Source organism: Manis pentadactyla, chromosome 1 (genome assembly GCF_030020395.1).
Source record: "Manis pentadactyla isolate mManPen7 chromosome 1, mManPen7.hap1, whole genome shotgun sequence".
In the NCBI taxonomy this organism is placed as follows: Eukaryota; Metazoa; Chordata; class Mammalia; order Pholidota; family Manidae; genus Manis; species Manis pentadactyla.
In genome coordinates, this window is record NC_080019.1 from 206,232,631 (window position 1) to 206,256,157 (window position 23,527).

Below are 23,527 nucleotides of genomic sequence, written 5' to 3' on the forward strand. Positions count from 1 at the left end.
CCACAAGTGGCTCTTTGGTGGGGCTGTGGTGGGGGGGCAAATATGGGTGGCTAGGAGGGGCTTGGAGAGCAGGAAGAAATTGCCTGGGGACCCTGGGGTGTTTTGGGGGAATGGTCTTACCCAGGGCCTGGGGTAAGTTCTTCAGACTCAGTGGCAATCTGTTCAAGGGGTTGGGCTGCCTGTCCCCATTAGCAAAGGTCATGGTAAGAACGCAACCCATCCTGTTGCTGGGGGGGTCCCACTGCCGGAAACTAGAGTGGACCAGGGCTGTGGCACTTTTTGCCTTGCCTTTCTCCCCCTTCCCAGGGGCTGAGGTGGTGGCAGCAGAGTCTGGCTTCTCATTGTGCCCCAGGCTCCTGGCCCCAGGAACTTTCCTAGGAGCTGACCTGTGGGCAAATGTCCCCAAGTCCTTGCCTTCCCCAGAGCCTCGCTGGGTCAGGAGGTGAGGGAGTGTTGGGTGGACCCCTATCCGCCGGTGACACATTGCCATGGGCTTCTTGATGGTGGAGCCCTCTACCTGGAGCCGAATACCCACATACTGGGGCACCTCCACGGCAGGCTGTGGGAAAGAAAGACAAGGCCTGCTCAGACAGTGGTGCTGGACTCCTAAAGGTGATGGCATTAATTTCTGGGTCAACTGGTCAGGAGACAATTCTGGGCTAAGAAACAGGAAGCCCACCTCTGTTCTCTAAGCGGTCTGGCTCTGGAGGCCCGAATCAGTACCTAGAGAGTCACAGAGCCTCTGGGATTAGTAACCCAGAGGAATGGAGGGGACTTGGTCATGCCTCCACTAGCAACCCTGCACCCCCTTGTTGCTAAGTTGCCACAGCCTCTGCTGGATTGTGTAGGGCTCTACTCCACAACTGCCAATAGACAGCTTTTTGATATAGTCAGATTCTCTGCAGAGAATCTGAGTTATGACACCCAGACAGATAAGAGGGTTGGAGAAGCCTGCCTGGAGCCTGTCTAGAGCCTTGTGTGAACCCAAGTTACAGAGAAACACACTAAGAGCCTTAAGGAAGGCATTCTACGGAAGTCATAAAGTTAGCAAATATGCACAAGGAGGCAGAGAAAAAGGTCCAAGAGAGGAGCACCGGTACAATTTTCAGTTCCTATTAAGCCAAGCTGTACTTCTTACAGCTGGACTCCAGGAGAGGCCCCTGTGATGCTCTCAACCCTCCTTTTATCTGGAGCTAGTCTGAGGTGTTTTCTGTGTCATCAAATGATCCTGATTAGAATCTACCCAAACATCAGAGTCACTTGGAGCTGGTTAAAAATACATTATAAGCATTCCTGGAAAGCCTAGTTGATGAGGGAAAGCTCACCCTTGAGGAAGAATCTCAGCTAATAAATATAGAAGGATGACAGAATAATTTACCATTTTACAATGCTAATAAAAGGGGTAAGAATCAAAACTGGATATCAAAACAAGTAGGGGAAGGAATGACAGGAAAATGTGTTATTTGTCAGAGTCCAAGTATCACCTTACGAAGTATCTTTGCAAAGGGGAGGATGCAGCTAACAATGGAAAGGTCTCATAGCCACCACCTTAATTTCATATAGCCAGACTCAGCATCACTGGTCATGAGAAACTCTGACAGTCTGTGCCTTGTGATGCCATACAAAGTACCCAGCTTAACCTCTCAGCTGTTCTTGCCAAAAATGTGTAACCTGAACCTCATCAAGCTGACCCAACTTCTAGTTTACAGGACATTCAGATAATAGAAGAGTAAGTTAAACACCACCATGAGGGAACAATCAGATAAATCCAGAATGTGGGACAGTTCTACAAAACAACCAATCTGGTCCCTTCAGAAGATCCAAACTATGGGGAAAAAAGTGGTGGGGCTGTCCTAGATTTAAAGAGATGGAAGAACATCAAAAAGAATGAAATACCTAGGAATAAATTTAACTAAGAGGTGAAAGATATGTACACTGAAAACTGTAAGACGTGGTGAAAGAAACTGAACATGACACAAATTAATGGAAAGATAGTCTGTGCTCATGGATTACAAAAATTAGTATTATTAAAATGTCCATACTACCTAGAGCAATCTATAGCCTCAGTGCAATCCCTATCAATTTTCCAATGGCATTTTTCACAGAAATCCAAAAAGCAACTGGAAAATTTGTATGGAACCACAAAAGACTCCCATCAGCCAAAGCAATCTTGAGAAAGAACAAAGCTGGAGGCTTCCCACTCCCACATTTCAAACTATATTACAAAGTTAAGTAATCAAAACACTATGGTATTGGCATGAAAGCAGACATGTAGATCAATGGAAAAGAATAGAGAGCCCAGGAATAACTCCATGCATATATGGTCAATTAATTTACAGAGGAGCCAAGAATATATTAACACCGAAAGGATGTTTTATTCAATAAACAGTGTGGGAAAACTGCACAGCCACATGCAAAAGAATGAAACTTGGACCACGATTTTCTACCACACACAAAAATCAACTCAAAATGGATTAAAGACTTGAGTGTAAGACCTGGAACCACAGAACTCCTGGAAGAAGACAGGCAGTAAGCTTTCTGGCATCAGTTTTGGCAATGATTTTTTGGACTTGACACTAAAAGCAAAAGTCAACTAAAGCAAATACAAACAAACAAGTGGGACTACAGCAAACTAGAAAGCTCCTGCATTGCAAAACGCTACCAACAAAATGAAAAGGCAACCTATAGAATGGGAAAATATATTTGCAAATCATACATTTGATAAGGGGTTAATATAAAAAAAATATAAGGAACTCATACAACTCAATAGCAAAAAAAAAACTCACTTAAAAAAAGCAGAGGATCTGAATAGATACTTTTCCAAAGATGACATACAGATGGCCAACAGGTATCTGAAAAGGTGCTCAACGTCACTAACCACCAGGGAAATGCACATCAAAACCACAAAGAGAGATCACCTTGCACCAGTTAAAATGGCTAATATCAAAAGGACAAGAAATAATGTGTTGGCGAGGATGTGGAGAAAAGGGAACCCTCCTTTTATCCGGAGCTAGTCTGAGGTGTTTTCTGTGTCATCAAAGGATCCTGATTAGAATCTACCCAAACATCAGAGTCACTTGGAGCTGGTTAAAAATACAAATTACCAGTGCACTAGTAGCAGGAATGTAAACTGATGTGGCCACTATGGAAAACAGTATGGAGGCTCCATATGATCCAGCAATTCCACTTCTGGGTATTTACCTGAAGAAAATGAAAACACTAACTCGAGAAGATAACTGCCACGTATGTTCATGGTGGCATTATTTACAATAGCCAAGATATGGAAATAACCTAAATGTTCATCAGTGGATGAATGGATTAAAAAATGTGTATATATGCACACTGGAATGTTATTTAGCCATAAAAAAAGGAAATCTTGCCATTTATGACAACATGACAGCCTAGAGTGTAGTGTGCTAAGTGTAATAAGTCAAAGACAAATACATTATGTCAATTATATGTGGAATCCAAAACAAAAAACTAACAAATTCTGAACTCACTGATAACAGAGAACAGAATGGTGGTTGCCAAAGGCAGGGGGTGGACAAAATGGGTGAAGGTGGTTAAAAGGTACGAACTCCCAATTATAAAATAAGTAAGTCCTGGGGATGTAATGCATAGCATGACCACTGTAGCTAAAACTGTACTGTATATACTGTATACTTGAAAGTGGCTAAGAAAGTAAATCTTAAGTTTTCATCTCAAGAAAGAATAATTTTAACTGTGTGGTCATAGATGTTATCTAGACTTATTGTGGTGATTATTTTGCAGTATGTATAAATGTCAAATCATTATGTTGTATACCTGAAATTAATATGTTATATGTCAATTATATCTCAAAAAAACCCCACAAAACTTCGAGAGATCTAAGACATGCCTGGTAGGCCCTTTAAAGCAGCTACAGATCTTTTAAGCATCCCAAGGGCATACCTGTAGGTCTTATGTTTTGATCTTTAATACATTTTGCCTTAGCGGAAAGGGTTATAGGCCTTCTCTGTTAACAGCAGGGCTTCTACAGTTTTGAGGGCTATTGTCCTAGAAGAGTCTCACCAAGGAGAGAACAGCTTATCTCTAAGATTTATGGACATGGCTTTTGTGTAATAGAATGGATTTGAAAATGATATGTAAGAAACAACATTTTTAAAAATAACTTGGACTGAAAGGGCCAGATATAATATGAAATGAAATAAGTTTTTGTACTCTCAAACTTCTATGAGCAGGTGACAGACTGATAACTATTAGTAATGGTCATGGACAAGGAAGGATGAGTCAGGGCTGAACTGAGATCCCAGTGGATGGAAGCAAAAGCCATGAACTCTAGGAAGCAAAAATGGGTCCTAATAGCAACACTAGAAGTATGTTCCAGGCTGGATTTCAGAACCGCTATGGACTAATACCTCTCCTGTACTCTCCACTCTGCCTCTCCTTTTTGAGGGGGAATGTCTATGAAAAGACAGAAAGAGATTAAAACCAAACAACCAATGCAAAATGTGAATCTTGATTACATGCTGGTTTAAAAACAAAACCAAAAAAGTCAACTATAAAAGATTGGGGGACATTTGAAAAATGCAGATTCCTAGTCCTTAAGCCAGACATTTTCACATCAATCTCTGAGAGTGGGTTTCCTGCACCAGTATCATTGGAAAGCCTTCCAGGTGATTCTGGCCTAGGAAGCAGTCTTTTGGGAACCATTGTGCTAGAATGTTCCCTTTCTCTATGGCTTTGTCTTATTTTCCTGCCTTTATATCTCCTCATTATATCTTGGGAAATCAAAATGCCAATATATTAATTTAAAATATGATCAGTAACTGTGACAAAGACCAGGACACTTGGCTCAGGTGACCAGCACATTCTCTCCCTGGGGCCAGGGGGAAGCCAAATTCTAATCAGGAATAGGATAATTAGTTTAACTGCCACAAAAAATTACTTGCAGAGCTCAAAAACCCTTTAAGTTGGTTTTCTGACTGATTTTTAAAATCTTACCCTATCCTGATAAGTAGACTCAAATCTCTTTTTGAAACAAGGTAAGTAAAATAAACTACAAAATGAGGACAACAATAATAGTAAGAGTGGCCTTCCACTAATTGACTCTTACTCTATTTCCAGGCACTTTACAGGTAATACCTTTTATCATGAAACATCTAACAACCTTACTTGGTAACAATAGCTAAAGTCTGTGTAGCATTTGCTATATGCTAAGCACTATTATTAAGTGCTTTACCTATCAACTCATCCAGTACTCATAACCTTATGAGGTCGGTACTATTTTAGTTCCTGCTTTACAGATGAAGAAATTGAGACCCTCAAGGTTAGGAAGCTGTCCAAAGTCACAGAGCTCATAGTTCTTGAGCAGGGATTTGAACCCAGGGAGGTTCCAGAGTCTATGCTTTTAACACTATGCTATACCTCTCCAGAAATACTTTCCACCCATACTAACTCATTTTATCCTCCCAAACCCCAAGAGAAAGATGGTGATAGCATCTCCATTTTGCAGATGGGGAAACGAAATGGAGACTCAAAGATGTGAAGGCTGGACTAAGTCACTGTGGCAGGACCTAGACTCCAGCTGGTTCTATCTGCCTGAAGTGCCCTTTGCCTCACTATGGGGATGCCTAGAAGGGGGACAGACTCCCTGGGGTCGTGCCTGGCCTGGCCACCTCACCTGCTTGTAGATGAGCTCGAAGGCTCCTGTGTCACAGCTGCGGTCCAGCCGCCGGTCAATGACCACGCGCAGGGTGTCAGCTTGCACATCAGCACAGAGCCGGGCAGTGACAGCCGTGGAGGGTGCCATGGTGGGGCTGGCATTGATCTCAATCAGCCAGGGCTGGAAATCCTCACCAAACACAAAGTCAGCACCATAGAGCTCAAAGCTGGCCTTCCGACATTGCACAGTGTCCTGGGAGGCCTGCAGGGCATGGATCACGGCAGCTTTCATGCCAGGCACGATGACGGTGGACCAAGCGTTTGGGGCCCCCGTCTCCTGCAGGTGAGCCTGGAATTTCTGACTTGACCACATGTTGTTGGAGGGCAGCAACGGGTGCCGATGGCATGAATTCTCCAGGTGCTTCTGGATGGAGTTGTTGCACAGGTGCACCGAGCTGGAGTAGAGATCAGAAAGCTGAGATCTGGCCCCCTCTGCCCTCCCACCCAAATTTGGGCGAAGGGCAGGCAAACCCTGGAACCAGCCCTGGGCCACCCTGGAGCATTCAACCTGAGATGAGTCCTCTGGGGAAGACAAGAAGGACAAAGCCTAGGCCCTGTCATAGTCTTCTAGGGCCAGAACCATCATCTCTTGGGACCTCTCTGAGGGCGCTAACTATGGGGGCCACAGGACTAAGTGAATTAGTGTCAGTTAATCCTGTAAGTGCCTGGAAGATAAGAAGCTGGGTAAGAGTATGGGCCCTGTTATTACCCAGACATATATGTTTTCAGGTCCTACCTTCACCACTACCTGGTTGTGAGATTTTTGGCAAGTCATTTAACCTGAGTGCTCTTTTCATATCTGGGAAATGAGGGTAGGAACAGTACCCACTTCACTGGGTTTTCATGAACGATTGAGGTAATATGTGTGAAGTGCTTAGCACCTGTCATATATGAAGCACGCACGAACTGACAGCTATAATTATGAGTTTCATATTACTGCCTCCATTCTTCAGATGTGGAAACTAAAGCTTAGGCAGGTTTCACGGAAGCTGGAGAGATGGAATTGGGCTCAACACAGCTTCCTTTCACCCTGAGTTAATACTGCAACTTGCCTCCTCCTTCTCGCATGTCTCCTGACGCCCTTTACCCTGCTCAACATAACATATTTTCTTCATAACACACATAACCTTTTAACCTGTTTGATAATTTTACTTATGTTCATTGCTGTTTCTCCCTGGATTGTGAACTCTTGAAAGCTGGGCTCTTGTTTTGTTCAAGACTGTATCCCAAGTGCTCAGAGCCATGAATGGCACAGGGAAGGTAGGTACCTGCTGGATGGAAGGATGGTTGGATGGAGGGAGGCCTGCCTGCCTGCAGTGTCTGTGTTTGGAGCTCAGCATTGTCCTGGAGCCACCTGATCCTTGCTAGCTCAACTAGACTGGGAACTCATGTGAGATGAGTAATGGGGCTTACTTGTCCAGGTTTTTCAGAGAAAAGGGCTGAGTGGAGAAGCGGATGTAGCTGTCACGGTAGAACCACACGGTAAGTGGGTTCCAGTCGGTCACCAAGAACCACTGTCTCAGGTCAAATTTGGTGCCAAAGATGAGCAGGGGCCGTTCAATATACTTTTGCACCACCCACTTGCCGTCCTTCATCATCATGAGGTTGCCATCCACCAGCTTCAGCATCTCTTCCAGGTGGTCCATGCACATGATGCCTAAGGAGAAATGGGGTGGTCAGGGATCAGGGCAGGTTTGGGTTACGAGAAGGGCCAAGGGATCATGAACAGCTTGAGAAGATATTATCCCTTAAGAACTGAATGCCAAGTAGGTAAGGCTGCCACCCTTAGTCAGAACCCTGTTCCCTGTGGGAATACTGAAAGTCTGCTACAAATTTAAAAAATTTTAAATTAACCAGTTTTGTTTGATTGAAAAGGATAAAAATTCTAACAGTATTGGGCTTTTAAACCATGCAAAATATATGACTTGATTAGTTTTTTCCCAATAAGAGAATATAAAACAGCAAAACCAAAAAATAAACACTTTAAAAGGATATACAATGGACAACTTCCTAGAAAAATACAACCTTCCAAGACTGACCCAGAAAGAAACAGAAAATCTAAACAGACCAATTACCAGCAACGAAATTGAAGCGGTAATCAAAAAACTACCCAAGAACAAAACCCCTGGGCCAGATGGATTTACCTCCAAATTTTATTAGACATACAGAGAAGACATAATACCCATTCTCCTTAAAGTTTTCCAAAAAAATAGAAGAGGAGGGAATACTCCCAAACTCATTCTATGAAGCTAACATCACCCTAATACCAAAACCAGGTAAAGACCCCACCAAAAAAGAAAACTACAGACCAATATCCCTGATGAACGTAGATGCAAAAATACTCAACAAAATATTAGCAAACCAAATTCAAAAATACCTCAAAAGGATCATACACCATGACCAAATGGAATTCATCCCAGGGATGCAAGGATGGTACAACATTCGAAAATTCATCAACATCATCCACCACATCAACAAAAAGAAGGACAAAAACCACATGATCATCTCCATAGATGCTGAAAAAGCATTCGACAAAATTCAACATCCATTCATGATAAAAACTCTCAACAAAATGGACATAGAGGGCAAGTACCTCAACATAATAAAGGCCATATATCATAAACTCACAGCCAACATTATACTGAACAGCGAGAAGCTGAAAGCATTTCCTCTGAGATCAGGAACAAGACAGGGATGCCCACTCTCTCCACTGTTATTCAACATAGCACTGCAGGTCCTAGCCATGGCAATTAGACAAAACAAAGAAATACAAGGAATCCAGATTGTTAAAGAAGAAGTCAAACTGTCACTATTTGCAGATAACATGATATTGTACATAAAAAACCCTAAAGACTCCACTCCAAAACTACTAGAACTAATATTGGAATTCAGCAAAGTTGCAGGATACAAAATTAACACACAGAAATCTGTGGCTTTCCTATACACTAACAATGAACTAATAGAAAGAGAAATCAGGAAAACAATTCCATTCACAATAGCATCAAAAAGAATAAAATACCTAGGAATAAACCTAAGCAAGGAAGTGAAAGACCTATACCCTGAAAACTATAAGACATTCTTAAGAGAAATTAAAGAGGACACTAACAAATGGAAACTCATCCCATGCTCCTGGCTAGGAAGAATTAATATCATCAAAATGGCCATCCTGCCCAAAGCAATATACAGATTTGATGCAATCCCTATCAAATTACCAACAGCATTCTTCAATGAACTGGAACAAATAGTTCAAAAATTCATATGGAACCACCAAAGACCCCGAATAGCTAAAGCAATCCTGAGAAGAATAAAGGGGGGGGATCTCACTCCCCAACTTCAAGCTCTACTACAAAGCCACAGTAATCAAGACAATTTGGTATTGGCACAAGAAAAGAGCCACAGACCAGTGGAACAGAATAGAGACTCCAAACATTAACCCAAACATATACGGTCAATTAATATATGATAAAGGAGCCATGGACATACAATGGGGAAATGACAGTCTCTTCAACAGATGGTGCTGGCAAAACTGGACAGCTACATGTAAGAGAATGAAACTCGATCACTGTCTAACCCCATACACAAAGGTAAATTCGAAATGGACCAAAGACCTGAATGTAAGTCATGAAACCAGAAAACTCTTAGAAAAAAACATAGGCAAAAATCTCATGGACATAAACATGAGTGACTTCTTCATGAACATATCTCCCTGGGCAAGGGAAACAAAAGCAAAAATGAACAAGTGGGACTATATCCAGCTAAAAAGCTTCTGTACAGCAAAGGACAGCATCAACAGAACAAAAAGGCATCCTACGGTATGGGAGAATATATTCATAAATGACAGATCCGATAAAGGGCTGACATCCAAAATATATAAAGAGCTCACACACCTCAACAAACAAAAAGCAAATAATCCAATTAAAAAATGGGCAGAGGAGCTGAACAGACACTTCTCCAAAGAAGAAATTCAGATAGCCAACAGACACATGAAAAGATGCTCCACATCGCTTGTCATCAGAGAAATGCAAATTAAAACCACAATGAGATATCACCTCACACCAGTAAGGATTGCCATCATCGAAAAGACAATCAACAACAAATGTTGATGAGGTTGTGGAGAAAGGGGAACCCTCCTACACTGCTGGTGGGAATGTAAATTAGTTCAACCATTGTGGAAAGCAGTACGGAGGTTCCTCAGAATGCTCAAAATAGAAATACCATTTGACCCAGGAATTCCACTTCTAGGAATTAACCCTAAGAATGCAGCACTCCAGTTTGAAAAAGACAGATGCATCCCTATGTTTATCGCTGCACTATTTACAATAGCCAAGATATGGAAGCAACCTAAATGTCCATCGGTAGCTGAATGGATAAAGAAGATGTGGTACATATACACAATGGAATATTACGCAGCCATAAGAAAAAAACAGATCCTACCATTTGCAACAACATGGATGGAGCTAGAGGGTATTATGCTCAGTGAAATAAGCCAGGCGGAGAAAGACAAGTACCAAATGATTTCACTCATATGTGGAGTATAAGAACAAAGGAAAACTGAAGGAACAAAACAGCAGCAGAATCACAGAACCCAAGAATGGACTAATAGTCACCAAAAGGACAGGGACTGGGGAGGATGGGTGGGAAGGGAGGGACAAGGGCAGGGAAAAGGAAAGGGGGCATTACGATTAGCATGTATAGTGTGTGGGGCACGGGGAGGGCTGTACAACACAGAGAAGACAAGTAGTGATTTTACAGCATCTTACTACGCTGATGGACAGTGACTGTGAAGGGGTATGTGGGGGGGACTTGGTGAAGCAGGGAGCCTAGTAAACATAATGTTCTTCATGTAGTTGTAGATTAATGATACCAATAAATAAATAGATGGATAGATAGATAGATAGATAGATAGATAAATAAATAAAAGGATATACAGTAAAAAATGTCTCCCTCCCCAGAGGTAGCTAACTGCTGCTTCCAGGACGTGTGGTTACAGGAGAGTCTTTGTGCCTCAGTTTCACAGACTCTACACATTTAAACACATTAGAGATTTACAATAGTGCTTGGCCCATGGGAGCATTCAGTAAGTTTTAACTCATATCATTATTATTAGTTACCTGTATAATAAATTTCTAGTTGTAGATTTACTGGCTCCAAGGGGATGTGTGTTTTTTTCATTTTACATTACCGAAAACGTTCTACCAACTGGTACTCCCAGCAAGAGTACACGAGATTGTGTGTCTGCCTACATCATACCCAGCACTATTGGTTATTCTGGCCATTCTCCTAGGTAGAAAATGATACATTATTTTATCTCTGTTATAACAAGTGACATTAAGTATCTTATGCTTATAAGCATCATTTTAATGCTGGCAAATATCCGAATAACACTGCATAGCAAACACTCACAAATCAATGTCACTCCTTCATTGTTTGGCCCCCAAAGCAGCCTGCCTGCCTGCCAATGGCACAGAATAACTTGTGCCTGGTTCCCAAGCCAGATCCTTTCTCAAAAGGTGAAACTGATTCCCAAGATTCCCAAGAACATGACACCTTGTATAATCAAAGATTAAGACTGTGCATGTCCCTTGACCCAGCAATTTCATTTTCAGGAATCTGTACTGAGGAAATAAATGGAAAGGCCATGATATTTGCATAGGATGTTCATCATCGTGTTGCTTGTAACAGCAATCAATGTATCAATAAACAAGTAGAAAAAAACTATCTAAACATATATCAGAAAGGCATTAGGCCATTCCATGACAATACATCTAAACCAGATTGGGCTATGCAGCTGTAAAATACAATGAGGTAAGAGAGCACATGCTGTATTTTCACATAAAATTCAGAAATAGGTAATAGTGAGCTACGGTATTATAAATCAGAATAGGGATTACCACTGTGGGGAGGTAGAGACTGGGAGGAGGCTCTGTAAAGGTATAAGTATGTTTTGGTTCATGATCTGCATACTCTTTCCACTACTGTGTTCACTTGGCGACAATTCATTGAGTTCTATAGGCACAATGTGTAGGTACCCTGTTCAATGAAGCACACCATATACACATTTCAATTAAGCTTTTCTAAAAAATAGAGATAAAATGTTGAAATGGGGTGCTAGGTACATGAGGATTCATTGTGTTATTCTTGTATATTTTGAAAGTGTCATAACAAAACAATAAGCTAAAAACAGAAGAAAAAAAAAAGCAGATCTAGATGTAATGAAATGGAGTGACCTCCAAGATCCATTGTTAATAGAAAGATGCAAAAAATAAATGAGTAATAGTAACTGATATGGAAAGATACAATTAGTGAGAAAAGGCAGCTACAGAACAGTATGTTCTTATTTACAATAAAGCAAAACACACACATTCCAAATGCACAGAAGTGTAGAAAGAAACACACCAAAGGTTAACAATAGTTCCCTCAGTGAAATCAAGAGTGGTTTTTGCTTTCTTCTTTCTACTTTTCTGTATTGTCTAATTAAAAATATATATTAAATACATATTTTTGTAATTGGAAAAAGCCAAGAAAACTATTTTCAAGGTGGAAAAAGAAAAAACCAAGACGCTGGCTTTGGAGTGACATCCCTAAGGGGAGTGTTCCACAGTGCGGAGCCGCCACACATTTACTTAGACATGAACTCACACAAAGGCAGTATATGGAGATATCAGGTGCCAAAAGTCCATTTTCTATGTCTTCAGAGTCCTTAACCAGCTGCACTTAATGCACCACCCCCAGCTTGCTGCTCTCTTGTTCAAATTCCATTCATTATTAATATTCTGGGCTGAGCAACCAGAATAATAGCTAAAAATAATAGCACTTATATAGCAGTAATTATGTGAAAGCATAGGATCTAAGTACTTTACATATACTCACAATGCTGAACCTGAGTGTCGAGGTGCCTGAGTTCTGCCCCTTCACTATACTCAGTTAATCCTCATGGGTAGGTATTATTGGCCCATTTTACCAGTGATGAAAATGAGGGCACACCCCCAACAAAAAAACAAAATGAGGCTCAGAAGAGGTTAACTAACTTGCCCAAAGTCTTATGGATAGCAGAAGGCAGAGCTTGGGTTCGAACCCAGGCAGTCTGGCTCCCAGTATATGCATCTTCAACCACTGTGCTATACCTCACAAGGATATAATGGCCAAATCCAAGAGTCCTTAGGTGACAAGCAACTGCATGCTGAGCACCACCAGACCTACCTAGCACATTAACCCAACTCTGAGGGAGGGAGTAGGGGAGTTGGCACTGTGATCACAGCAACCAGTGTTGATGCGGTGATCACACTGCATCAGGCACTATGCTGACCTTTAGTGCCTACCTCATCTAATCCTCACCTCATAGGAGGTATTATCATCTCTCATGGATGAGACATCTGCATTGCAGAGAGGTGATTAAGACTTGTACAAGGTCACACAGTGTATTAGTCACAGAGCTGGGATTTGTATCCAGGCAGTTTGCCTCCAACAGAGCTGACACTGTTAACCTCCCTGGCCTCTCGTTGGGGAGGCAGACCATAGGGTGCTGGTGCAGGAGGCAGGGACTGATCCCCACCTCGTCCACGGGACTTGGCTCCCGGTTTCACGATCCAGATGTTGCGATCTCCTTCCATGTCTATCTGGGGCACCACAGACCGCAGCTGCTGCAGGATGTCCTCACAATGCTGAACCTGAGTATCGAGGTGCCTGAGTTCTGCCCCCTCACTGTAGGGAGATGATGGGACTTGGTCAGGGCTGGGCCTGGGAACAGCCTGGTGGACAAGGTGAGGGGAGACACAAACACCCGGCCATGGTCCAATAGGCCCTGGCTGCACCCTCCCTCTAGAGATCTAAAAAGTCTCTTCCAAACCTCCATCTCTACCCTCAAGCTGCCCCCTCAAATTCTTATCTGCCCACGGCACCATCCTAGACTGCTGGAATGGGAAAGGATGGGAAAATCCCACTTCTTACACCCCTCACCCACTCCAACACTCCATCTTCTTCTACCTCCCTTTCTATTACATTAAAACTGCCTTTGGCAGAATTTAAGCATAGCACAATCTAATGATGAGGCACCACTATGTGCCAGGCACTGTGCCAAGGGTTACACATACATTATCGCTAATCCTCGCTATGGCCCTTCCAGGGAGATATTACTGGTCCCATTTTAGAGAAACATAAACTGAAGCTTGTTATGTTAGAATTAAGTTAAAATGAATGCACTTGTCCAAGGTCACATATTAAGTTAAGTGGATGAGCCAAGACACAACCTCTGTCTGGCCTGATTCCTCCACCCAGAGGTACTTTTCTGGGGTTCATTCCCCTCCGAATCTGGACCTAACTCTGGTTGACAGGTGGGTTCCTTCTTAGTCTAATTCTTCCCAAGCACGTCTGTATCGTACAGCTCCTTGATTTATTTCTCTGCCCATCACTGATGACATGACACCTGTGCTTACTGGGTTACTGTCTATCTCCTTCACTGGAAGGTACGCTCCATCAGAGCAGGAACATTTTGCACAGTTGTTATTCTCTGTTGTACTCCCATCCCCAGGCAGTATACCTGGCACTGATTAGGTGCCCCCTAAAATTCTGTTCAATGAATGAATGGTTAGATAAGCAAGTACTCTGACAGGAGTTTGCCTCAGTAACTGGGCTGTGCAGATAGGGGTTCACAGACAAAGGGATCCTGTTCCCCACAGGACACAGTGTCCTAAACTAAACCAAGTTACAAAATACCCTAGGATGGTTGTCTCATCCAGACTCTCTTTTCTTCTGACTGAAAAGGAAGGAAGCTTCCACTAGATGCTAAGTTCCCTTCAACATCTTAGCCTCTTGGCATATCTCCAGCCATGGAGAGCTTATCTTTCTTTTAATAAGGAGGCAGAAGCAGCCACCAGGGCCATGCCAGGAATGGGGACAGCCAGATGGAGGGGGCTTGGCAAGGCCTCTTAGGAACATTCATACGCAAATCCTGACCCTTCTTTTCCAGAAGGTTTGCTGGCACCTTCCATGGGCCATAGCATAGAGTATCTGCTCAGAAAATCTGTGACTCAGCCCAGGAAAGTGTCACATAGGAGCAGCAGGGGCATGTGCAATTTGAAAAAGTATATTAAACACAACAATATGATTTTATATTTAACAAAAAGTTAAAAATAACCAGTGTTGGGCCTTTAGGAAGTTTCCAAGGAGAAACGATAAGAGGCAAGTAGAATCAGGGTGAATTTACCAGTAACAACCAGAGAAGTGAATGCCTTCTCTTCACTGCTTAGGTGAAATCTTTCTTAAGTGCTCGAAACCCCTTGGAACCATCCCCACAAGCATTGCCTATTGTGGCAAGTGGCACTTGGCAACGGGGCACCAGTAAAATTTGTAAAGAGTGAAGCGCTTCTTTGAAAGTTAAGTGCATCACCCACAGAGTTGAGATTCCAAAATTTGGAATGAATAAATGAATGAATAAACAAGTCTTACATAAAAAATGATGACTGTTAAAAAGACTCCTGAGAGGAGGCTCAAGATGGCGGCGTGAGTAGGGTGGTGGAAATCTCCTCCCAAAACCATATATATTTTGAAAATACAACAAATACAACAAGAGAGACCAGAAGATACAACAGCCAGGCTACATCTACATCTGCGAGAACTCAGCATCTCACAAAAAGGGTAAGATACAAAGCCACGACCTGGCGGGACCCGAGCACTCCCCCACGCCAGCTCGCTGGCAGAAGGAAAAGAATCCAAGTAGGGAGGGAGTGGAAGCACAAGACTGCTAAATAACCAGCCCTCGTAATCTGCACCAGGAGCACAGACACACATTGCATGGTGTACTGGATATTACAGAAATGGAAAAGTAAAATTCTAGATGGAGACTGCAAGTGGGTCCCCACAGCCGGCTCACCTGGGACAAAAGAAAAGCAGCCACTTTAAAAGTCTTAAAGGGACAAGGGTTTAACAGGTGAACAAAATCATCCCAGCACACTCAGCCCGGCAGGCTGAGAATCCTAAGGAACTTCAGGCGCTCTAACCCCCTGGGTGGCAATGCAGCTCCAAAGCCCCTCACAGTGATAAGAAGCCTGCTGTTCACTCCCCACTACCCGCCGCCAGCACTGCAAGCAAACTGGCTGACCTGCCATTGCTGCGGACCAGCCAGGGAGCAGCCCCGCCCACAGCAACCACACAGAGTCTTCTCCCAGCGTGCAGCTAACTGGGCCAACCCAGAGGCTGCTGCCAGCACGCAGCTGCTTGGCACAGAGGAAGCCAGGGCAAAGTCCAGAAGGCACGAAGGGGTGCCATTCTCACAGGAGAACACACGCCACGTGCCTGCGACCCCTGGCAGAGCCCTAGGCCATCCCGAGGACTGCCCTGCCCACAGCAGCTCAAGGAATTAATACTGAGACTTCTCCCAGTGTGTGGGTAACCAGCACAGGCAGCAGAGAAGGGCAAGGTGACCAGCAAGCAGGAAGGGACTTTGTTCTCCCAGCTGACACACGCGCCACTTGCCAGTGATCACCTCTATCGCCATGAAAAGGCAGAAGAACCTGGTCCATTCCAAATCACTCAAACAACCCCAGAGAGAGGGCCTAGTGAGATAGATAAAATCAATCTTCCTGAAAAATAATTCAAAATAAAGGTCATAACCATGCTCATGGAGCTGCAGAGAAATATGCAAGAGCTAAGAGATGAAGTCAGGAGCACGATAACAGAAATGAAACAGTGAATAGAAGGACTTAAGAGCAGACTGAGGGAGGTGCAGGAGACTGCTAATGGAATATAAATCAGAGAACAGGAATACAGAGAAGCTGAGGCAGAGAGAGATAAAAGGAGCTCTAAAATGAAAGGATATTAAGAGAACTGTGTGACCAATCCAAACCGAACAATATTCGCAATATAGGGGTACCGGAAGAAGAAGAGACAGAAAAAGGAATAGAAAGTGTCTTTGAAGAAATAGTTGCTGAAAACATCCCCAAGCTGGGGTAGGAAATAGTCTCTCAGAACATAGAAACCCACAGATCTCCCAACACAAAGGACCCAAGGAGGACAACACCAAGACATATAATAATTAAAATGGCAAAGATCAAAGACAAGGATGGGGTATTAAAAGCAGCCAGAGAGAGAAAAAAGGTCACCTACAAAGGAAAACCCATCAGGCTATCATCAGACTTTTCACCTTAACTGCCAGAAGAGAATGGCATGATATACTTAATGTAATGAAACAGAGGGGCCTTGAACCAAGAATACTACATCCAGCACGATTATCATTTAAATATGGAGGGATTAAACAATTTCCAGATAAGCAAAAGCTGAGGGAATTTACCTCCCACAAACCACTTCTACAGGGTATTTTAAAGGGACTGCTCTAGAAGGAAGTATTCCTAAGGTTAAATAGATGTCACCAGAGAAAAAAAAATCACACCAAAGAAAGCAGACCAACCAAATACTAACTAAAGGCAAAAAATAAAATCAGCTACCCACAAAAGCAGTCAAGGGAAGCACAAAAGAGTACAGAATAAAACACCTAATATATAAAGAGTGGAGGAGGAAGAATAAGAAGGGAGAGAAATAATCAGATTGTGTTTATAATAGTGTAATAAGTGAGTTAAAGTTAGACAGTTAGATAGTAAAGAAGCTACCCTTGAACTTTTGGTAACCATGAATCCAAAGTTTGCAATGGCAATAAGTACACGTCTATCAATAATCACCCTAAATGTAAATGGACTGAACGCACCAATCAAAAGACACACAGTAATATAATGGTAAAAAAGCAAGACCCATCTATATGCTGCTTACAAGAGACTCACCTCAAACCCAAAGACATACACAGACTCGAAGGGATGGAAAAAGATATTTCATGCAAACAATAGGGAGAAAAAAGCAGGTGTAGCAGTACTTGTGTCAGACAAAACAGAAATCACAGCAAAGGAAGTAACAAGAGATAAAGAAGGACATTACATAATGAAAAAGGGGGCAGTCCAACAAGAGGATATAACCATTATAAATATCTATGCACCCAACACAGGAGCACCGACATGTGTGAAACAAATACTAACAGAATTAAAGGAGGAAATAGAATGCAATGCATTCATTTTAGGGGACTTCAACCACCACTCACTCCAAAGGACAGATCCACCAGACAGAAAATAAGTAAGGACACAGAGGCACTGAACAACACACTAGAACAGATGGACCTAACAGACAGTACTCCATGCCCAGAAGCAGCAGGATACATATTCTCAAGTTCACATGGAACATTTTCCAGCACAGACCACAAACTAGGCCACAAAAAGAGCCTCAGTAAATTAAAAAAGACTGAAATTCTACCAACCAACTTCTCAGATCACAAAGGGATAAAACTAGAAATAAATTGTACAAAGAAAACAAAAAGGCTCACAAACACATGGAGGCTTAACAACATGCTCCTAAATAATCAATGGCTCAATAACCGAATTAAAACAGAGATCGAGCAATATATGGAGACAAATGACAACAATAGCACAATGGACCCACTTGTGTGGGATACAGCGAAGGCAGTTCTAAGATGAAAGTATAGAGCAATCCAGGCCATTTAAAGAAGGAAGAACCATCCCAAATGAATAGTCTAAAGTCACAATTATTGAAACTGGAAAAAGAAGAACAAATGAGGCCAAAAGTCAGCAGAAGGAGGGACACAATAAAGATCAGAGAAGAAGTAAATAAAATTGAGAAGAATAAAACAATAGAAAAAAATCAATGAAACCAAGAGCTAGTTCTTTGAGAAAATAAACAAAACAGATAAACCCCTAGCCAGACTTATTAAGAGAAAAGGAGAATCTACACACATCAACAGAATCAGAAACGAGAAAGGAAAAATCATGATGGACACCACAGAAATACGAAGAATTATTAGAGAATACTATGAAAATCTATATGCTAACAAACTGGATAACCTAGAAGAAATGGACAACTTTCTAGAAAAATACAACCTTCCAAGACTGACCAAGAAAGAAACAGAAAATCTAAGCAGACCAATTACCAGCAACGGAATTGAATCAGTAATCAAAAAACTACCCAAGAGGGACTCTCTTGTCCCCTCCTGGCGTGAGCCGGGAGCTCTGTCCTTGCACTTTATCTCTAAATAAAAGCCTGTACCTTGCTCTCCTAAAAAACAAAACAAAAAAAAAAAAACTACCCAAGAACAAAACTTCTGGGCCAGATGGACTCACTGCTGAATTTTATCAGACATTTAGAGAAGACACAATACCCATTCTCCTTAAAGTTTTCCAAAAAAAAAGAAGAAAAGGGAATACTTCCAAACTCATTCTATGAAGCCAGCAATCACTATAATACCAAAACCAGGCAAAGACCCCACAAAAAAAGAAATTACAGACCAATATCCCTGATGAACATAGATGCAGAAATACTCAACAAAATATTAGCAAACCGAATTCAAAAATACATCAAGAGGATCATACACCATGATCATGTGGGATTCATCTCAGGGATGCAAGTAAGGTACAACATCCAAAAATCCATCATCATCATCATCATCATCCACCACACCAACAAAAAGGACAGAAACCACATGATCATCTCCATAGATGCTGAAAAAGCATTAGAAAAATTCAACATCCAATCATGATAAAAACTCTCAACAAAGTGGGTATAGAGGGCAAGTACCTCAACATAATACAGGCCATATATAACAAACCGACAGCCAATATCATACTTAACAGCGAGAAGCTGAAAGCTTTTCACCTAAGATGGGGCACAAGACAAGGATGCCCACTCTCCACAGTGTTGTTATTCAACATAGTACTGGAGGTCCTAGCCACAGCAATCAGACAAAACAAAGAAATAAAGGGCATCAAGATTGGTGAGGAAGAAGTCAAACTGTCACTATTTGAAGATGACATGATACTGTACATAAAAAAACCCTTGAGGATCCTAGAATATCTGAATTTAGCAAAGTTGCAGGATACAAAGTTAATACACAGAAATCTGTTGCTTTCCTATACACTAATGATGAACTAGCAGAAAGAGAAATCAGGAAAACAATTCCATTTACAATTCCATCAAAAAGAATAAAATACTTAGGGATAAACCTAACCAAAGAAGTGAAAGACCAGACCTATACCCTGAAAACTACAAGACACTCTTAAGAGAAATTAAAGAGGACACTGTAAATGGGGTATGTGGTGGGGTCTTGATAATGGGGGGAGTCTAGTAACCATAATGTTAGTCATGTAATTGTACATTTATGATACCAAAGAAAAAAAAAACAACAACCAGTGTTTCTGTGGAAAGTCAGCCTTGATAAGAGCCTGGCTGGTGAGTCATGGAATTGTTTAAAAAAGTTGAGACACCATAGCATTGGTGAATTCACTGAATATTGAATGAATTCATGGATGCTAACTATTTGTACTGAGTATCTCAACACTGTATATATCATATGATGTAATATTTTATGTAATCCCAACTTTTGAGAGGTCCCTACAAGCCTTCTAGAACTTGCTCCACACCCCAAAAAATGAAGGACTCATGTCCTTCACACCTAATGTTCTAACTCAGTCTTGGTAATTCTTAGTTTAAGAAGTTTTCTGGTAGTTGAGGGGAAAGTAAAAGGTCATCTAGGTTTAATTTCCTAAGAAACAAATGATTTATTTATCTATGATGTTGAGTTTGCTCAGTATGTCATTCATTCCAAGTTCATTTATTAGATCTTCAGTGTTCCCTATCAAATCAGTATATCTGTCGCTTCCTTTCTATCAACACCACTCCAGTTGAGGCCCTTAGTACTCAGTACTCCCAGCTGGCTTGTTGTAAGAACACCACACTTGATCTGTGTGCTCCCTCTGGGCAACGAGTACACTTCATTTCTGGAGCCTGGAACAATGCTCAGCACATAGGAAGTGCTCGATAAAATGCTGAGCATTTTCCTCCCTCAGAGCCCTGCTCTCTCTACTCTCTTACGTACACCTCTGCTGAAGAGAATCTCTCTACAGTAGCCAGAATCTCATCTCAAGAACCTGCCTTTGCTCAAGAATCTTTTCCCAAAGTGTGTTCTGAACACATGACCCCTCAGGATGCCTGAGGCAGGGGTACTGGGGCCACATAAGTACAGGATATACTACACACTCTCTCTCCCAGAGGTGTATACCACCAACAGCTTCTGAGAAGTCCTGCATCAAGGAAACCTATTTTGACTGACTTTAATCCAATGTTTTCTAAATGAAACTGACCACAAAAGCCCTTTTCTCACAAAATCAACTTGCATCCTATAGAACTAGCACCTTGTGTAACACACTTTGGGAAACACTGGCTTCCAGGAAAAAATCTAAATGGCTTAATAGATTCTTATTTTGTGAGTAAACACTATGAATCTGTGCTGAGCATGCAATACAAACTATCCTGTCTAATAGTACCTTTGAGGCAAACAATTTTAAAATCTATTTTGCATCTGAGAAAAGTAAAGCCAGAACTAGAAATCAGGTTGATCTAACAGCACAGGCCCTGATCTTAGTGACTATGTGCCAGATCCAGGAAGAATGGTTTGGATCCTATTATGAAAGCAGTGGGAACCCTTGAGGATTCTTGAGCAGCAGGGCAAAAAAAAGGGAGAGGCTTGGGAAGGAGTTGGGGGGCTGCACTAGACAGAGAGGGTCTGTCCACAAGCATTAGCCCAAAACATGGAAGACCCCTGAGAGCAAGGGACACCTGCCCACAACCCTGGCTATAGAGGTACTCACTGGACCACTTGGTAGTAGCGCTGGAGGAAGAGGGACCAGCCCTCAGGGCTGAGGTACAGTGGGGCCTCTAGGTGCTTGTCGATGTCCGTGTGGGCCAGGTTGCTAAGGTGCTCCTTACAGGCACACAGAGCCTCATCCACAAACTCTGGGGACACTGCCACTGACTTTTTCTCCTGTTTCTTCGGCTGCTTGTCTCCTGAAGAGGTAAGGAGAGGCCTGTTGCTATCTGACATGCACGGCAGGTAACCTGACACATGCCAGTCTCCCACTGCCCCAAGGCCTGTCATTCACCTGACGCCTCACCCTAAATACACCTGAGGCCCAGCACACAGCTGCATTCCCTACTTACTACTCTGGGACCTGTCATTTACATTGAGGCTTTGTTCTAAATTCACCTGGAACCCTAGTGCTCACCCTTGGCTTTCAAGACCTGTCATTCACTTGAGAGTCCACCCTAAATGTCCTCAAAGCTTCTTGGCCTTCTTGGCACCTACAGCCCCAGCATACACCTGCAGCCTCTCTCCTCCTGAGACCTCTGATACACCTGAGGTCCCTGTGACCCTGATCCTGGCATACAACAGCCTTCTTTGCACTTGACACATCCAGGAGATAGCAGCATGGCGTTCGCCCTCTGAAAGAGGTGGGGATTTTCCTCCTTCCATGTAGAGCTTCCCCTAACTTCCCTGACTCCCTGGCTGACAGGCCCCTGGATAACAGGATAGGAGCTTGGAGGGAAAGGGCAAGCGATGGGTTGGGCCAACATGCTGTGAGGATTCTCTGTGTCCTCAACCACAAGGCACAATGAGTCCTCAGACCATGTGAAACTGCACAGTTCACTGCTTCCTCCTACTCAGAGACCTGAGCTCCCCAAAGGCAGGGATGGACCATGTCTTTTTAGTCTGTCCTTCTCTAGAGTGCCCGGCCACATGCCAGGCCCATGGGAGGGTTTAATAAGGCCATGGATCAACTGACAAATGGATAGGAAGCAGGTGGGTGGGTGGTTGAGACAGAAGAAAAGATGAGTAGATGGACTGGAAAATAGGTGGTGGCTGGGAGGATGGAAAAGTAGGTGGGCAGATGGGTAGATGGATCTTTGGAAGAATAGGTAGGAAAGTAAGAGGAGTAGAAAGGAAACAATATGGAGCATAGAGCTGAGAGAAGTTAGGTAAACGAGCAGATCATCAGTAGGGGGAAGGTGGAGGAGAGATGAATGAACGGATGATGGGTAGGTGAATGTAAGGTCACTGGGTGGGTGGGTTAATAGATAGGCAGATGGATGCATGGACAGATGTGGGCAGATGCATGTATGGATGGCTTGGTGGAAGGGGTGGTGGATGGGCAGCTGGATCTGGCTACTACATACATTTGCGGATGAATAGATGGATGGATGGGTGGGAAGATAAATGGGTTGGGGAGTGGAGGTAAGCACAGTTCTTACCTGGGATCTCTTCCTCTTCTGCCTGGATAGAGTATGACTTCCATTCAGACTTTACCACCAGCTTGAGAACGTTGCGGGCAGCTGTCAGCCAGAAGTCCTCTGCTCGCAGGCAGGGGATACCCTGCTCAGTGCCTACGCTCCAGACCTTTTTCTGGTTCCAGAACCTGATCGTGACCTGCCCCATTCTGGACCCAGAACCTGACTACCTTCTGAGTCTAGAACCTGGCTCCTGTTTCAACTGCATTACCAGACCCAGAATCTGACCTGATTTGGCTCATATTCTGCCTTCAGAATCTCACATGGACCTGTTGTCTGTTTTCTCTCTTCTGTCCCTGATCTACTTTTGATACTTACTCTAGCCTGAGAACAAGACCTTGGCCCAAAACCTATTTCAGATTTGGAGACTAATTTAAACCTAGCATCTAATCTGGACGCTAATTCTGATCTGAATTAGAACATGTTCTGTAACTGGAAACTATTCTGTTTCAGAAGCCCAAAGTCTGGAGCCTTTTTTAGATTGGAAACTGACCTAGCCAGGAATTTGACATAGGCCTGGAACCAACCGGATTACAAATTCAACCCAGAATGTAACCTAAGCCACCTCAGCTCTCTTGAATGTCTGGGTTGACCAAGCTAGGAAGCTCATTAAGGGAGGCACATTAGGGAAGGATAAGGCCTGCTGATCGAGGAGGAA

At 42.8% G+C, this 23,527-nt stretch overlaps 1 protein-coding gene across 13 annotated transcripts in view; it reads right to left on the bottom strand.

Annotated features, from left to right (window-relative positions):
• The window catches only part of TTLL3 (tubulin tyrosine ligase like 3), a 30,473-nt gene that overhangs the window by 2,197 nt on the left and 4,749 nt on the right, over positions 1 to 23,527 (bottom strand). For 9 of the 13 annotated variants that reach the window (XM_057506871.1, XM_057506872.1, XM_057506863.1 and 6 more), the window contains 6 exons: positions 22,834 to 22,932; positions 21,396 to 21,591; positions 13,256 to 13,404; positions 7,117 to 7,360; positions 5,663 to 6,098; positions 289 to 559 (listed from right to left, as the gene is read on the bottom strand). In XM_057506871.1, the coding sequence (XP_057362854.1) occupies positions 289 to 559; positions 5,663 to 6,098; positions 7,117 to 7,360; positions 13,256 to 13,404; positions 21,396 to 21,591; positions 22,834 to 22,932 (1,395 nt within the window). Of the gene's footprint in view, positions 1 to 120; positions 560 to 5,662; positions 6,099 to 7,116; positions 7,361 to 13,255; positions 13,405 to 21,395; positions 21,592 to 22,833; positions 22,933 to 23,527 lie in introns of all 13 variants that reach the window. The other 4 variants (XM_057506878.1, XM_057506889.1, XM_057506887.1 and 1 more) reach the window with 4 other exon arrangements.